Source organism: Brassica oleracea, chromosome C4 (genome assembly GCF_000695525.1).
Source record: "Brassica oleracea var. oleracea cultivar TO1000 chromosome C4, BOL, whole genome shotgun sequence".
Lineage (NCBI taxonomy): Eukaryota > Viridiplantae > Streptophyta > Magnoliopsida > Brassicales > Brassicaceae > Brassica > Brassica oleracea.
The window spans coordinates 5,798,735-5,816,166 of NC_027751.1; the positions used below are offsets into that span (position 1 = coordinate 5,798,735).

Sequence of the window (17,432 nt, forward strand, 5' to 3'; positions counted from 1 at the left end):
TTCCGACGGATGTAAAGCAGTCCGTCGGAATTCCGTCGGTATTGTCCAATCTCAAACGGCTATACAACGGTCATATATATTTGTCGGCAACGGTCACATGGTTCGTCGGAATTCCGTCGGTATTTTCCGACGAACTTCCGACGACTTTGCTGTTAATCAGAATGTCGTCGGAAATTCGTCGGAATATACCGACGAACTTCCGACGACTACAACGGTTACATTTTTTATCGGAATGTCGTCGAAAAGTCGTCGGAAAGTTCCGACGAACCATATTTCGTCGGAATTCCGTCGGAAATGGCCGACAGAATTCCGACGACTTAATTTTTTTGGATTTGGTCAGAAATTTGTCAGTATTCCGTCACAAATGTCCGACGACCTTGGTGTCTGTCGTAACCTCCGTCGGAATTCGGTGTGTTTTCTTGTAGTGTGTAGTCTCTACACAGTTGTGCACTTGTTCTCTTGTGGTGTCACGACATTGAATTTATGAATACAGCTATGAGCTATCTTAATTATGGATATATATTTATTCTTTTGATCGAAAAATATACTCCCTCCGTTTTATACTAAGTGTAATTGTAGAAAAAAAATTTTGTTACAAAAATAAGTGTTGTTTTCGATTTTCAATGCAAACTTTATTAATTTTATTCAGCAATTTATTTTTCTATTGATTGAAATTTGGTTAGATGTATAGGTAATAGAATTTTTATATAGGAAATATACAAAATTAATTGTTTCATTAATCTGTGTGTACAAACCCAAAACGACATTTAAAATGAAATATAGATGAATATAATTTTTTTCCTTGGTATATTTTTGTATGTATAGTAGCTTCCGTCAAACCGAGTTTGGTAAGAATATTAGTATTTGCATTCACAATTTTACATCGCTTTTAGAACATTATGAATAAGGGTATGACTGGTTCAAACACATCGGTTGCGGTTACGGTTGCAGGAATTTGCGGATGCGGGTGGTTGTGGTTTCTAGCGGTTTTAAGATATTTGTACGATTGGTTCTGCAGTTAAAAATTGGTGTGTTTGCGAGATACTTATGACTGGTTAACTATCCAATGCATCAGCGGTTAAATAATAAATTAACAATATTTACATTTTATATAATTATAAAAATATCAAAAATCATAATATTATAATAAATATAAAAATTATATTTAGAAAGTTATAGTTTTAAATTTTTGAAAATTATAGAAAATATTTTTAAAATTTTTATAATATTAATTAAAATATAATAGATATATTTTAGTATTTTTATAATTCCAATTTAAAAATTTTATTGAATATTTTTATTTTTGTAATTATATTGTTTAAAAAAATATTATCCTGCAGCAACCGTCCGCAACTGCAAACGTTAGCTAAAAACATCTTTTGAATTTATGAGATTTAGAGCAGTTTGAAGCAGTTTAAAACGGTTTGAGTGATTGTTGCAAAACGCCAACAACCGCTAACAACCGCAAAAACTGCGTTTGCGGGTGTAGCGGGGAAACCAGTCATACCCTAAATCTCTTGATTTGGGATATAATGTTATTAGAATATTTGGCGTTCAAAGGGATAAATAGATGTTAAAAGCTCGAGTGAATCAAATTGACATCGTCATGACAATCTAATTTTCTGATGTTATAAAAGAAGTCAAGAAGTGATTGTTTGGAAATCTGGTTGTTGGCTTTTAAACTATATAATTTGTTACTGTAAATTAATGGTTGTACCATAATAGAAAGAAAGAGTCAACTTCACGTTTCTATCAATTTCATATTTTATTTTAGGATTACATATAATTACTTTCAGAAAAAGAGACTAAACAATCAAAACAAACAAAAAAAACACCTTGAGAAATTTGTAACAAACTTTTATGACATTTGGTTTAAAACCATTACAATTATGTTTCTAACTAGCAACGAATTTTATCAAAAATCCACCTTAAAAATTTAATCTTAAATAAACTATATCAATAATTTTGGATAGCAATACCTATGAATTATAAAATCATGAAAGTTTAACCGGTTAAGGTGTGGTTTTAAATAGTTAACCAAATGATTAACTAAGCTTGAAAATATCATTTTTAACAGTTTTATGCGTGTTAGAATAAAATAGAAAAATAACAGATAAGAATAAAAATATAGGAATTATGAGGAATGATGAAAAAAGATTATTCATTATCAATTTAATGAAAAACAAATTTGTTCTATTTTACTTTACAATTAATAAAAAATGAAAAAAAATTATTTTGGTAAAAAAAATTTGAAATATTAAAAACTATAGTATTTTTCTTGATTCCTTTGATTCTTTTGGTCACCGCTCACCGGTTACACCCTATGTGAACTTATTGTATTATTTATAATCAAGAACTTGAGACACCCAATAATTGAAATATCTTCTATTATCATCAAGTGTTTGTTTCTATGGAACTTTAAAAATCTTTAAACGAAGCAATTCATAGAATCAGGATAGTGGGGGAAGCCTCCATATAAAAGGAAACAATAAACATTCAAAAGTATAATTGGCCGAATATTTGCAAAGACATTCACTCCAACAAATTTAACTTCATCTGATCAGCTTTTCGTTAAAATGGTCATCATCCGCACATTTTTCAATCAATGGGGGTCTTCATCACTTTATATATGTCAGAAAGAAAAAACGAAGAACGAGTTTCTTCGATAAATCCAAAAAGGTCGAGATATGATAGAAGAAATAATGGGAGGAAATCGAAACAATTATTGGAGCGTCACTTCAGGGCGGCTTTATGATTCTTTCCTGCCAACTTTGCAGTTGCTCCACCTTCTACTTCGTGACACAGAATTTAATATACACAGCTTTTCATGCACATGTTTAACCATACAAGTCCATTACAAAAAGTATTTAACCCACCAAAAAACCCAACACAGCTAAACATTACAAAGGCCAACAACGGCCCATTGAACAATTCGCCAACACGAAAGTGGAAACGCATTGACTACGCAGCCACGTGTTCAAACCACTGTGAAAGAGAAACACGTGGTTGAAATCACCCCTTCATGTTCCCGACATGCAAATCGACAACGCCGACACGGGAAACCACCGGCTCACCGGGACCAAACCTCACGATCACAGCCACCACAACTCCACGGCATCCACCATCATTGCCAGAGCACTAACTCTCGGAGAGCTTCAATCAAACTATTTTGAGATCTCATCCGAGCCACACCCACACAGAACAAACATCACATGTACCAGAATCACCCACCGGCGGAGAACGTCGATAAACCATCATCGAGATATCATCCGCCGCCCCAACCCTTTACAACCCAAGAAAGCCAGCCGCCATCGCCGGAGAAGAAGGCAAAGACGCTGGAGACAAAAGCCGGACGACCATCGAGAGTAACGACGCGACGCCGGAGACAGAACCGGCCGACCACCGAAGAAAAAAGTGCGTCGCCGGAAACAAAAACCGATCTGGAAAACTCTCTTATCTCTACTCCTTGTGAAAGATTAAATTTGGGAACAAGGAAAGTAGAGAAAAAATCCTCTCTCTAAAAGAGAGGAGAGATCTTTGAGTGATTTATACTATGAATCAGTTTTTAACTTTTTATTCCGCAAAACAAAATTCGAAATTATCAATAACTTAACTGGTGATATAATTAGCAACGGACCAACATCAAATATAGCTGTTGAATCAATAAACTCTTTTTAATCAAAAAGACTTATGTAGCGGTAATGTAGAATGGGTTTAATTTATACAGACAAGAAGAGAATATCACTGACTAACACAATTTCGAATAATTTGATAAGATTTTAGACATTGCTCCAAACAACAAGAACTTGAAGAATTTTATATTTATTCATATTAAAACCCCCATTTTTACAACAAGTGTGACTCAACTCAAAATGTTTTGAAATCACAAATCTTTTGTGCTAAATAATGAGCATTTTCTTGAAACCAATTAAGGTTCTCGAGAGCAAAACCATGATGCCATAGCTTTTTCGAAACTTCAACTTAGTTTTCAACTGGAATTGATCTAAAGTTGATGAATTAACATCTTTCCCGAGGCTAATTAATCTCTACCATCAAATTGAAGGACATAGTTATGGTCAATAACAAATGATTCAGCAGTAAAGTACTAGTCAAAAGTACAAAAAAAAAACATTAAGAGCATTTCCAACTCAATACCTTATTTTAAGGGGAGCAAACTTCAAATGAACTTTTGAGGGGTGAGTGATCGTTAAAAAAATCTTTAATAATTTATTCATTTGTATTATAGTCATTACTATTAACAAAAATTACTAATAGTGATAAAACTTCACAAATACATATAAAATATACATTTAATATATTATACAACACACAATATTATAATATTATATAATAAAAGATAATATAAATCATATATAATAAAACAACAACACACATATACACAAATTTAAAAAGTTACATATAAAATACCAAATTACTCAAGCATTATGTAAAATTTAAGTGTTTATGTCATTTGCTTAATTTGTGTTAATTTTGTTAATGTATTTTTATTATGTGTAAGCTTTATTTAATGTATTTTTTATTGTATGAACTTTATTTTAATGTTATGTAATATTTTTTCTATTTATTTTAATTTGGTGTACTTAGGTTATTCTAAATAAAGTTTAGTACATGTATTTGTGAAAAGAAATAATCATAAAGACCAAACATAAAATAAAAAGTAGTTTTAAGGTTTTGAAGTGAAATTTCAAATTTGAAATTTTACTATGCAAAATCTCAAAATTTGAAGATTTGAAGTTGAGTGGGAGATGTTCTTAAAGCAATTATATTTGAAAAAAGATTATATCTTTTCTTGTAAAAGGTTAGAGGAAAAAATATTTCCAATTTTAAATCAAATGATACGAAATAAAGAAGATTTAGAAGTTAACAAAAGATTAATTGAAAGTTGAGTGAATCAGCTGTACAATTGAAGAGGAATATAACAAAGAAAGAGAAAAGATCTAAGGAGAGTTTTAAGCAAAGTGGTGGTCATCAACAATATAAGCATCAACTAGTTGATTCCATACATGCATCAGGAGCTCCAGGCAAACACCAATCTATACAATCGGAGTAACTACTTGGATTCAAGACTTGGTCTTCTTTCAATGGCTCCCATTGCTTTCTGTAAATCGAAGGGTAGCCCTCTTTTCTATACTCCGATAATTGTGTAATGTTTATCATCTGCATGTTCAATGCTCGCCTTTTTAACCCATCAAACACATCTTCTACAACTCTCATCATTTTTGGATCCCACTCTTTTCAATTATATCTTTCTTTATCCATTAAACTAGTTACTCTGTAGCAGTTCTGGTTAGATTTCCCTCCCCATTATTCAGCCCTGCATAGATGCATATCTTTTTACTTGCTATCTTGTATAAGAATGTTGACCAAATAATACAACATCACAATCTTAGTTTGGCATTGCCGAGCATATGCATCAAAAAGTACCTCACTGAACGTACATGACATAATTTTACTGAACATCAAAAAAACAAGAGAGAATATTCAGCATACTATTTAGTTTCCAATATTTTAAAACTATTAAAATATTGGAAACTAATTAGTTAATATATTTTCACTACAACAGGCAGAAGAACCAATGTAGTTTTGGTTGTTGTCAAGTTTTGAATTTTGATTAACATTGATCATATATACGAGCTAGTTTCTTACATATTTTTCGTTTTTGAAGAAAAGGAGCACCAACCATGCATCAGCATACTATTTAATTTGCCTACAGAACTCAACTTTATAGTTGCTGGCTATGCTGCATGGAAGAACCAAGTTTTCAACCAGTACAACACTTCCACTTTATCTAAGACTCAGATTTTTATTTCTCGCACGATCAGCCAACATACTTTTGTAGACAAGATATCATCAAAACATTTCCGTAGTATTTGATCCCTGTTAACAATTTTTCAAACCACCAAAAGAAAACTATACAACATAGTTTATTAAAGAAAAGTTCATAATCTGATTGAAGCATAAACACGGCAGCCAAAATAGCATAATATATGTTTTCTTTTATAAATAAAAAACAAAAATGATATAAAAAAAGCCGTTTGATGGAGCTGGTCGAGAAACAAGTAAAAATATTAGCCTTCGTTGGATTTAGACTTCGCCATCTTGCGAGAAGCCATTGCTTTTTTATAATGAAGACGGGCCTTTTCTTGAAATTCTGGAGACCTGCAACAATACCACAAAATTAAAAACAAGACAAATCCGATAACAAGAATAAATAGTCACAATAAGAAGTTTGACGTACAAGATCGCGACTTTGCCACCACCAGTTCGAAGTTTCCATCTTGTCAGTCTCCGACTGGCGGCAGCAAACATAGCAAAACAAATTTCACAGCCTTTAAAGTTAAAGTGGCCATAATATTCGTCTCTAAGTCTAGCCATTGTAACCAGAAGCTTCCGACCTCCCAAGTCGCTTCCATTGAGAGTTAACGCGGCCTCAATGCCAACACGGTTTTTCAGATTAATAAAAGCATATCCTCTGGAAACACCAGTTTCACACTCGATGTGAACAAAAACCCTCGTCAACTCTCCACATGAACTGAAATGTTTAGCCAGTGCGCTCCTGATCTCATCCCTAGAACCGCTATTATCAAAACCCGTGACGAATATTGTACGCTCATTGTTTCCCTTTGCATCTTTAGTGTCGAAACAACACTCTTTCTTCTTCTCTGTGGTTTCTTCCTCCTGTAGACAAATAAGTAGCAAACAAGGATTCTATTATTTGCAATTAAAGAGATGTAGATCAACTAAGCATGTGTACAATATTATTAAGACAAAACATACATAACCTGCTTCTGCTTCTTCCGACTATTAACTTCTGTCTCCGAATCATCCAACTCTCTTTTGTCTGCTAAAAGAAAAAAGAGACACAAGTTCAAAATTAACAGAATGTAAGTTCAGGAGAACCTAATTTTCTTCTTTAACCACGTAAAAATAAACATGAGTTATCAACGAAAGCATTATTTCATTTAAATCTTTTACAAAAAAAAAGAAAGAAATAAACATGAGCATAGGTAATATATGCGTCAAAAATATAAGTATCATTACACACAACAAGAACTATGGCATAGCAAAGAACGAGAAACTCAATTATTTTCTTACCCTTTTGCAAAGGATCTGTGGCCTCATCAACTGCTTCAGCCTAAAAAAACAAAACAAAAACAATTAATTGAGACAAAAGTGATTAAAGAAGAAGAAGAAGAAAATTACATGGGTGGATGAAGTGGAGCATCTCTTGAGCTTGCTCTCGTCCATGGATTAATTTAAAAGAGAAGAGAAAAACTGAGCACGGTTTTCGTTTGTTTCAATAGGGAGCTCGAGAAGAAAGAATCCCTAGAAGACCGTTTCCCTTAATATTGGGCGGTGTTTAACTGGGCTTTTGTGGGCTTTTGTTTGTGATGTGAAGTTGGACATGAAAGTTTTAATGTTCAATTTTAACACTGGATTTCCTATATTCATGGCTATAAACATTTATAAACACGTAAACTATCTTCAAATAAATGATTAATATTTTATTTTTAATTGAATAAGTTTTAAATCGTTTTATAATTTGAATGTATAAATTAAATAAAATGTTCTTTTAAATATATATGTGACTTTGCTCATAAACAATTTTTTTTTTTTTTTGAACTCAATCATAAACAATTTTATTGATTTCGTTATTTTTGGAATATTGGATTGCATTGATTGCTTTTAATTAGACCATACTTGTTTAGTGATTATAAAATAGACTAATATCCGAGTCAGGAGAGGGTTGTGTACATTGTTGTTGCGTTGTCTATATCCGAGTAGAAGAATACACAAGTCTTATATATAAATTACATCTTACATATATACATACTTTTCTTAGAGAAACATGCTTACTACACTTCGTTTCATTACTTGAAGCACCACAATTTCTTCAGTCTTTGCTTTAGTTCATATCAATAACTGCATAAGATCAAATTCAAATTCGATATAAGAATAGTACAGTACACAACTCATACATCGTACGCACATACTCTGCTTAGACAAACTTAGTCTACTAGGACAAACACTTTACTTCGCTTCATTTCATAACTTGAATCACGAAATCTAAACATACATTACACCTGCAAGTTCTTAACATTTATTTTCATTCGCATTATGACATAATATTGTCAACCATATAAACTTTAATCTTATATATAGATTATATCTATTTTTCCATTATATTTATTTAATTTTTTCGTATATTTTAAAATTGTTTTGAAAATATAGCTTATCCTCAAAGTATATCTAATTTGTTACAATAGTTATGTTCTCAACCTTCTGATCAAGTATACAATAACGAACCGGGCCTCGTGGTCTGGTGGTATAGGAACCTCGGCTGAGGTGTCCGCTATCACGAGTTCGAGACCCGGCCACAGCAGATTTAACATGGTTTCCGTTTGGCCGCCAGGACCTGCCAGTTCCGGTTGGACGCGGTGGGATAGTCGGACTATGGTCCGGATACCTGGATTATCAAAAAAAAAAAAAGTATACAATAACGTGTTCTGCAAACTAAATATTCTTATTTTCGAACCATCAGTTATAATATCTTGCCACCACATCATAATAGATTTGATCAAATCTAAACTAGCTTTTCGTCCAAGTAAAAAAAAGATCTAACAACTTAATTATGTTGAGAACATATTTTCCTTATTCATTTATTTTGAAAACAGAAAATATTTTTGCAGGACACGTTATTGTGTTGCTTTGCAAATAAATGGGCCATACGATTATGGGTCTTAGTCTTAACCAACTAAAACTAGTATTATGGAAGTTGAAATTTAAATAATAAAAAATAGTATATAATATATCCACAAACAATATTATAATTAAAAAATATATAAAAGTGCTATTGTGGAAATATTTTTTTTTTTAAATGTAATATTGTAATCTCAGTAACGGTTAAAAAGGTTTGTTTAAATAATTTGCTTATAAATTTTGGATCTCAAACAGATTAACATTTATATACATGGGATGTTGGAATTTAAAAAAAAAACAGTATATATTATATCCACAAACAATACTATAAACAAAACTATATATATAAAAAACTATTGGTTTTTTATAAATACTTTATATATTCTAATCTCGGTAACAATTAGAAAGATTTGTTTAAATAATTTTCGCCCTTGAAAAGGGCGGGTTACTATCTAGTTTTAAATGCTTTTGTTGACGAATCAATTTTGGATCCATATATTCTAATACACTATGACTAGGTGTTCTGCCCGCACATGTGGACGTAGTGTTCTTATAGATATTTATCTGTTTATAACTATTAAATCAAAACCAACATAATAAATTATTAATAATGTTTTTAAAAAGATAAACCAAACATTAAACTTTATATTTTATAATAAAAAATATAATTTCAGATAAAAACACAACATATTTAAGATTTATCTTATGTTTTAAAAATATATTTTATTTTTGAGAATTTCATTATATTTACTTATAGTCAATTATCAAATATAACATATAAATAAAATATTATTAATATATTTCATTAGTTTTTATCAAAAAATATATATGCTTATTGTTGTTCTAAAATTTTAAAACATTCACATATATTTTAGAAAATATATTTATTTGTTTGATTAGCATTTAATTATAAATTTTTTTATATCTAACTATAAATTTAAATAAAATATTATTTTCAGATAACAACATAATATATCTAAGAATTATCTTATGTTTTAAAACATGTTTTTATTTTTGAAAATTTTATTATATTTATTTATAGTCAATTATCTAATATAATATATAAATATAATAGTTTTAATAGAAATTCGTTTTTAATTATTTATATTTTAGTTAGTTCTTATTATTATTAATTTTAATCACTTATTTAATCAGATATATTTTAAATTCGTTTTTATTTTCGACTAATTTATATAATTTATTTATTAAGGGTATAAACGATTTATTATTAATTTTAATCACTTTTTTAATCAGATAGATTTGAAATTTGTTTTTATTTTTTTGACTAATTTATATAATTACTCATTAAGTGTATAAACGATATTAACCGCTCTAACTTTTAACGTGAGAACTCTGTTGCAAAAATTTATTTCGCAAATAATAATATAGATAACATACTATCCCGGACTTTAAGTATATGATTAGATATCAACATTAATGTATATTAGTGTATATATATATATATATATATCTTAGCATTACAGTAATTTAATGAAATTTTCAGGGACCCAAAGATTTGGATATGTTAATGAAAAAATTAAATCTAATAAAACCTAGAAACCTAGAAATCATTAAATATCGTTGGTTCGAGATTCAAAATATCCGACCTATGCACATTTGCAAACTACGAGACTTCAGTCTTTTTTATCGTGAGTATATGATATTTTATTATTTTGACAAAGTACAAGTCAAAAAACAAGATATGTGCTCCGGTTACCTCTTTGTAATTCAATGACCAGGATTTGTTATAGTCCATTAGTCTTTACTCCCTACTGTTATATTTCTATTCCAACCACGATGCAGATAAATTGTTTTTAAAAATATTAAAACTGTTTGAAATAATAGATAGAAATAAACTAGCAAAAGTGAAAAAATAAACTCCATAGCCACAATTCTTGCCAAAAAAGGTAAATTTCAGGTAAAATATCGTAAAGAGACTTTCCCGTTTTCCCATTTATGTTTACCAGTACGATTAGATTAATGAATGTCCAATACCCTTTTAAGAAAGTTGAATGTCACGAGACTCACGACCTTCACTATATATTGGTTTATTGTTCATGCATTCATGCCGACTACGGTCGTAAGTCAAATAAATACGTTTATACATGGTCGCTTCGCTTGGTTTCAAAAGAATTATGATGACAAAGATTGATGGACTAGAAGACCGTACAAGATAATTTAGCTTTAATATGTAACCAATTTATACCAAAAAAACTTTGTTACTAGACTCAGAAATTCGTCCAAAATGAATCTGAATATTTTAGGATCAGGTAAAGGAGTCCCTTTTTGGATCAACGTCCATGTGTTCTGAGTAGGTGGAGAACTTCCAAATACAAGAAGACAAAAATATAAAAAAAAAACACAAGAATAATCAATAGATATATGTATAGAAATCTTTTGTTGGCTGAGAGTGTACAAATATTCAATCTGACATCATTCAATTTATTTGGCTAAGCTTTTCTTTAGGTCTTTATCATAGACAAAAGCTCTCAACCAAAACAGCCGCGTATATTAATGTTAAAATGATTTTGGAACCACATAAATAAATGAAGAAGAAAGAATAGCTGATATTTGGAGTGATAGTTTGCTAAACCCTAAAACTTAGTCACCAAACACAAAACCAAATACAGTATAAAATAAAATTTTATTTTCTGATTTTTAGTTAATGCTAATTAATACTAAAGTCTTTGAATCTTTTGAACAAAAAAAATGCAGTATGTTTTACTACTATATTAAGATATTTCTCTAAATAAAACATATCAATAATTTTGGAAAACATTACCTATGGATTTTAAAATCATTATAATTTAAATGGTTGAGGTGTGATTTTAAATACTTAACAAAAGGGTTAATTAAGCTTGAGAATATCGTTTTCAACAGCTTTACGCGTGTTGATCAGCAATCATATTCTATAAAAACGCTATGTGAACTTATTATATCTTTAGAATTGCTTACAATCAAGAACTTAATTAAGATACCCAAAGTTTGAAATATCAACTTGTATTGTCATCAAGTGTTTGTTTTCTATTGAACTTTTAAAAATCTTAAACGAAGCAAGATTCATTGTGGAAGCCTCCATATAAAATGAAACAATACACATTCAAAAGTATACCTTTTTAAGTATAATTGGTGAAGATTTGCAAAGACATTCATTCTGACAAATTCAACTTCATTTGATCAGTTTTTTTGTTAAAATTGTTACCAGCCACCCATTCTTCAATCAATGGGGGTCTATCATCACTTTATATACGTCAGAAAGAAAAGAACGAAGAATGAGTTTCTTCGACAAATCCAAAAAGGTCGAGATTTGAGAAATAATGGAGGAAATTATGGGAAGGAATCGAAACGATTATTGGAGCGTCACTTCAGGGCGGCTTTATGATTCTGTCCTGTCAAGCTTCGCAGTTACTCCACCTTCTAGTTCGTGGCACAGAATTTAATATACAGACCTTTTCATGCACATGTTGGTTTAGGGTATGAACGATGACCATGTGTAGGCTTTCTTAGTTTGTTTCCAATAGCCTTTTCAATTTTCAATATTTTATGGGGTATCAGAAACTACTAGATCCTGCACTGGCTGTGATTTTGGCAAGGCGAGAAAGCAAAACCATTGTTGTTCTGGTTATTAACAAGTTTTGAATATTGATTAACGTTGATCGCATACGAGTTTCATACATTATTTTCCGTTTTCTTAAGAAAAGGAGTACCAACCATGCATCAGCACTCAACTTTATAATTGCTGGCTCTGCTGCAGGAAGAATCAAGTTTTGTACAACACTTTAACTTTATCTAAGACTGAGATTTTTATTTCTAGCATCAGTAAACATACTTTTGTAGATAAGATGTCATCAAAACAGTTCCGTAGTATTTTTGATTCCTATCAACCATTTCTCAAACCACCAAAAGCAAACTAGTATAACCTATTACATAGGTTTATAAAAAAAAATTCATAATCTGATTGAAGCATAAAAAGTGCAGCTAAGATAGTATAATATATGTTAAATAGCACATCAAGATAATAGAAAAAAAAAGCGTTTGATGGAGCTGGTCGAGAAACAAGTAGAAAATATTAGCCGTCTTTGGTTTTAGACTTCTCAATCTTGCGAGAAGCCATTAATTCTTTCCTACGAAGACGAAACTTTTCTTCAAGTTCTGGAGAGCTGCGATACCATTAAGACCACAAAATTAATAACAAGACAAAGAAGTTAACAAAAATCAATAGTCACAATCAGAAGTTTGACGTACAGGCGCCTGAATTTGCCACCACCAGTTTTAAGTTTCCATCTTGTCAGTCTCCGACTGGCGGCAGCAAACATAGCAAAACAAATTTCACAGCCTTTAAAGTTAACGTGGCCATAATATTCGTCTCTAAGTGTAGCCATGGTAACCAGAAGCTTCCGACCTCCCAAGTCGCTTCCATTGAGAGATAACGCCGCCTCAATGCCAACACGTTTTTTCAGATTAATAAAAGCATATCCTCTGGAAACACCGGTTTCACACTCGATGTGAACAAAAACCCTCGTCAACTCTCCACATGAACTGAAATGTTTAGCCAATGCGCTCCTGATCTCATCCCTAGAACCGCTATTATCAAAACCCGTGACGAATATGGTATGCTCATTGTTTCCCTCTGCATCTTTAGTGCCAAAACAACACTTTTTTTTCTTCTCTGTGGTTTCTTCCTCCTGTAGAACGAACCAAGGATTTCTATTTGCAATTAAAAAGATATAGATCAACTAAGCACTTGTACAATATTATTAAGACAAAACATAACCTGCTTCTGCCTCTTCCGACAATTGACTTCTGTCTCCAAATCATTCAACTCTCTTTCTGCTTCAAGAAAAATAAAAAACCAAGTTCAAAACTAACAGAATATAGTTCAGGATAACCTAACTTCTTAAAAATAAACATGAGCAGAGATAATTATTATATATGAGTTTTTTTACAAAAAATAAGACCATTACACAGAACAAGAACTATGGCATAGCAAATAAAGAGAGACTCAATTATTTTCTTACCCTTTTGCAAAGGATCTGCAGCCTCAGCAGCTGCTTCAGCCTAAACCAACCCCAAAACAAAAACAATTAATAGTGGAAAAATCGGAAAATTGGCTGAAGAGGTGACTAAAGATGAAGAAAACTACATGGGAGGATGATGATGCGGAGCATCTCTTGAGCTTGCTCTGGTCCATGGATTAGTTTAAAAGAGGAGATAAACACGACGGCGGTTTCGATAGGGAGGTGGAGAAGAAAGCAACCCCTGAAGACAGCTTCCCTAATATTGCCTTGTGTGAGCTTTTGTGGACTTTTTTTATTTGTGATTCCTAGTTGGACCTGCACTTTTTTTTAGCCCGACCAAACTGATTTTATTAGAGATCGGCCTTTTTTTGGTCAACTTCCACCCCTTCATTTGAAGTCGCGTGAGTTGAATCAGAAGTCCAATGTAGAATTTGTTGATGTGCCTCGATTTTGGCTTTTGCATCTAGCTGAAATGCTGCATCAAGTATATTATACCACCTGGATTGCTTCTACTGTGTTGCATCAAGATATTATAGATGTTTCATTTGATCGTTGGCTTATGCCCATAAGTATATGGAGACAAAAGTTTTATAATGCATATTAGTACTATATTATCATGGTATTCACAAAGACGGTCTACTGTCACTAGATCCTCAAACATTCTTTTAATAAAGTCGGAAATCTCTTCAAAGAAAGTGTGAAAAAGTCTAGGTTCAAACTGTGAAGAAACCATTAACAACAATGAGAAAGAGGTTAAAGAAGAAGATTAATAAAATATTTCATTCTGACCATCCATAAAATAAAAACACCGAAAATCCAAATTAATAAGAAAGATAAGATGGGTAAGAACGGAAGCGGTAGTGCTACCCCAAAACTAATTAGAATTTGTGTATTTAATTATTGGTTACCTCAAAACTAATTAGAATTTACAATAATAAATTTTGGTAGCTCTAAATTAAGCAACCAAAATATTTTCTTATGTTAACGGTAAGTTTATTATATTATTTCAATTCCTATTTAAGATTTACATTTGTTGACAAATTCAAAAAAATAGTTCTCTAGAGTTTTAATAATAAAATCTTATTTAAAGATGCAATCATTTAAATAATTTCAATTCAAGAAATTTTGCAATATAGACATAACAACACGACAAATTTTGAAACATTTTGTGTGTCTAATAATTTCTTTTCATGAGAATCCAACTAAACAAGATAAAAATATACATAATTACAAAAAATTAATTAGTTTTTTATTAATTTTTACGGAATATTTCATATAACTTTGGATATTAATGCACATCAATTTTTGAATTCTAATAATTTGTAAATTATTGATAGTCCTGTATTATAGTAGCAGTATATATAGATAATATATTCACAAATAAAGATAATATAACAACGTAAGTTTGTTTTCAAACCAAGATTCATTTGAAAGCTTTTTAGTCTATTCACTTAAACCAATTAATTCAGCCAATCAAATTGTTAGAATAACATGTCATTTCTATTAATAAATTTATAAAAACACCAATAAATATGAAAAGTAATATATATATGTTGTAAATTAGAGAGTTTAGAGACTGAATATTTCTGTGTTCTTATTAATGATCAAGGGGGTTCCTTTATATAAGGATTACAAGATAATGATAAATGGAAAATATCCAAAACCTAAACACACTAGGATTAGGAAAACTACTAATACATAATAATGGAAAAATTACATCTATTAGGAAAATGAAAGGGTTTCTTTTTCTCCAAGCTTTGTGGCCGCCATTCTCTCTCTTTCCTGAAGTCGGCTCTCTCTCCTGAAGTCGGCTCTGTCTCTCTCCTCTCTCTAGGGCTTTGGCCATCTCTCCATCTTCTAGGTATTGGGCCGGTCTCGGTCTGGGCCTGGTTAATGGCAATCCACTCCATGATTTATAACACTCCCCCTTGGATGCCATAACCATACGTGATTTGTAGTACGCTTCATGTTGCCGCATTAAAACCTTATTAGGAAAACTCAGTGGGACAAAACCATGATGAAGGAAAAAGAGTACAACACGCACTACTCCCCCTGATGTGAACCTCAGTGTAGGTTCTACATTCTACGCATCTTGGTGCGTGATCTTTCCTGTATATGTAGGAAGGGAGTAATCGGCCAAGTTCATTACTACGCTGTATCTAGACCACTTCGACCTCTTAGGTCGCTTCTCATGTCTTTTGACATTGAGTGTCCCGGTAAAGCATGTGTGCTAAACAATGTGAACCATATTGTTCTCGGGAATCACTATTGGGTCTTTTCAAATCGTGTTTGCATGTGTCCATAGTCTAGACGTGATCGTCTACTGTTAACTCTTTACTTTGGTCGGACAAAATAAGTACTTATGGACAATGTACTAGACATGGTTATCATGAACCTATGTCTCGATCTGGCCGATCCATGTCTGGGTCATAGACCTCGTCTATACATGTCCACTACTTGTCTCATGAGTGTTCAAGATCAATGATCATTGATGTGAGTTTATAATCTCTTATTATGGCTCTGCGGCCGAAACACTCTCATGGATGTGGACATCGATTTCTCTGCCTTAGCTAATGCCATATTCATTATTCTTTGCATTCCTATCTTAATATATGATGATGGCATCTCATGACCTCAGTTGCTGTGGATCATATCACACGCTAAGTATATATTATTAGGTCATGAATCTCGGCTTTCACAAGCTTATGGACTACAATACATTTGTATCCGGTTGATCCTTTGTCTCTATTAGCCCGTGATCAAGAAGAAGGGCTAGACGCCTTTTAGTCTTAAAATCCGGATGCGTCTAGTAGGATAGCCAGACGTTCTTTGCTGAAGAGTCGGACGCCCTTAGACGGAAAGAGTCGGACATCTTTAGTTTTGAAGGGCCGGGGCCGGACGCCTTTTGTTCGGACACCCCACATAGATTTATTCTATGCCTACTAACCTCTTTAAGCTTTAGTATAATCACAAGGAATTTCAAATATATATGGACTGTATTGGATTGTCTTTTATACAACTCCAAGATCAATGATCATGCGTGATCAATTTCTTTTACATACTATATGCAGCTGCTTTATGTTTCAGTCCATGAATCAGCTTAGGAACGAAGCTGTTCTTTCATCTTATCCAGTGATCTATATGCTGCTTACTACATCATTTGTATCTAATTTCTTTCTTATGACCAGACTATTGTCAATTTCGAAAATATGTAGCAGCATCCACCATATAGGAGTTTATCTCCTTATAATATGTTCCTTTGATCTCTGTGTGTACCTTGTGTAACAAGCTATAATCTAATGCTGTTAAGTAGGAAGACATGAACACTCTTAGACCTCGTGATCATGTGCCTTCTCTCACGGTTTCTTTATCTCACAAGATCCATCTATTTCACTGGTTTATCAGATGTCTTTTCTGTATATGTATATGGCCAATACGCCCATCTCTCTTTTAGATACTTTGAACCTCCACATTTTATCTTTTCTAATCTCTATGATCTTTTATGATTGTATGAGTACTCTTTCGTGGGTTCATGATCCTCGTTCATCTCTTTATGTTCACGTGCTATAACTTTATGTATCTTTATACAAATGTGTGTGTGTCGACACTTCATGTGGTTCCATTATGTTCCAGACATGATCTATAGATTTGAGATCTTATTATCCAAGACCTTTGTTACCTAGTAGCTTGGCA

The 17,432-nt window shown here is 32.0% G+C and overlaps 3 protein-coding genes across 5 annotated transcripts in view; all 3 read right to left on the reverse strand.

Moving 5' to 3' along the window:
* Positions 1 to 5,950: 5,950 nt before the first annotated feature.
* LOC106342212 (nucleolin 1-like) lies at positions 5,951 to 7,319 on the reverse strand. Its single transcript, XM_013781082.1, has 5 exons — positions 7,225 to 7,319; positions 7,117 to 7,156; positions 6,804 to 6,865; positions 6,260 to 6,699; positions 5,951 to 6,180 (listed from the first exon to the last, which is right to left on the reverse strand). The coding sequence occupies exons 1-5, from the start codon at positions 7,267 to 7,269 to the stop codon at positions 6,090 to 6,092; spliced, it is 678 nt and encodes a 225-aa protein (XP_013636536.1). The 5' UTR covers positions 7,270 to 7,319; the 3' UTR covers positions 5,951 to 6,089.
* The window catches only part of LOC106342211 (nucleolin 1-like), a 25,130-nt gene continuing 13,648 nt past the window's right edge, over positions 5,951 to 17,432 (reverse strand). Inside the window, exon 6 of the mRNA XM_013781080.1 lies at positions 5,951 to 6,094. Within this exon, the coding sequence (XP_013636534.1) occupies positions 6,090 to 6,094 (5 nt within the window). The 3' untranslated portion in view covers positions 5,951 to 6,089. The remainder of the gene's footprint in view (positions 6,095 to 17,432) is intronic.
* On the reverse strand, positions 12,567 to 14,031 carry LOC106342209 (nucleolin 1-like). Of its 3 annotated transcripts, none has more exons than XM_013781075.1 (5): positions 13,865 to 14,031; positions 13,686 to 13,779; positions 13,496 to 13,554; positions 12,967 to 13,406; positions 12,567 to 12,881 (listed from the first exon to the last, which is right to left on the reverse strand). In XM_013781075.1, the coding sequence occupies exons 1-5, from the start codon at positions 13,910 to 13,912 to the stop codon at positions 12,791 to 12,793; spliced, it is 732 nt and encodes a 243-aa protein (XP_013636529.1). In that variant the 5' UTR covers positions 13,913 to 14,031; the 3' UTR covers positions 12,567 to 12,790. The 3 variants fall into 3 exon arrangements, with proteins under 3 accessions (XP_013636529.1, XP_013636531.1, XP_013636530.1); XM_013781077.1 differs by having other exon boundaries at positions 13,496 to 13,551; positions 13,740 to 13,779; positions 13,865 to 14,029; XM_013781076.1 differs by having other exon boundaries at positions 13,740 to 13,779; positions 13,865 to 14,029.

What these genes read in the sequence shown, in the direction of transcription:
- LOC106342212 (XM_013781082.1), bottom strand. Translation starts at nt 7,269, where the DNA reads ATGGACGAGAGCAAGCTCAAGAGATGCTCCACTTCATCCACCCAT. An exon ending in CACAGATCCTTTGCAAAAGG is followed by an intron (nt 6,866 to 7,116) that starts GTAAGAAAATAA and finishes TTTTTCTTTTAG; the next exon opens with CAGACAAAAGAGAGTTGGAT. An exon ending in GGTGGCAAAGTCGCGATCTT is followed by an intron (nt 6,181 to 6,259) that starts GTACGTCAAACT and finishes GTATTGTTGCAG; the next exon opens with GTCTCCAGAATTTCAAGAAA.
- LOC106342209 (XM_013781075.1), bottom strand. Translation starts at nt 13,912, where the DNA reads ATGGACCAGAGCAAGCTCAAGAGATGCTCCGCATCATCATCCTCCCAT. An exon ending in CCGCATCATCATCCTCCCAT is followed by an intron (nt 13,780 to 13,864) that starts GTAGTTTTCTTC and finishes GGGTTGGTTTAG; the next exon opens with GCTGAAGCAGCTGCTGAGGC. An exon ending in GGTGGCAAATTCAGGCGCCT is followed by an intron (nt 12,882 to 12,966) that starts GTACGTCAAACT and finishes ATGGTATCGCAG; the next exon opens with CTCTCCAGAACTTGAAGAAA.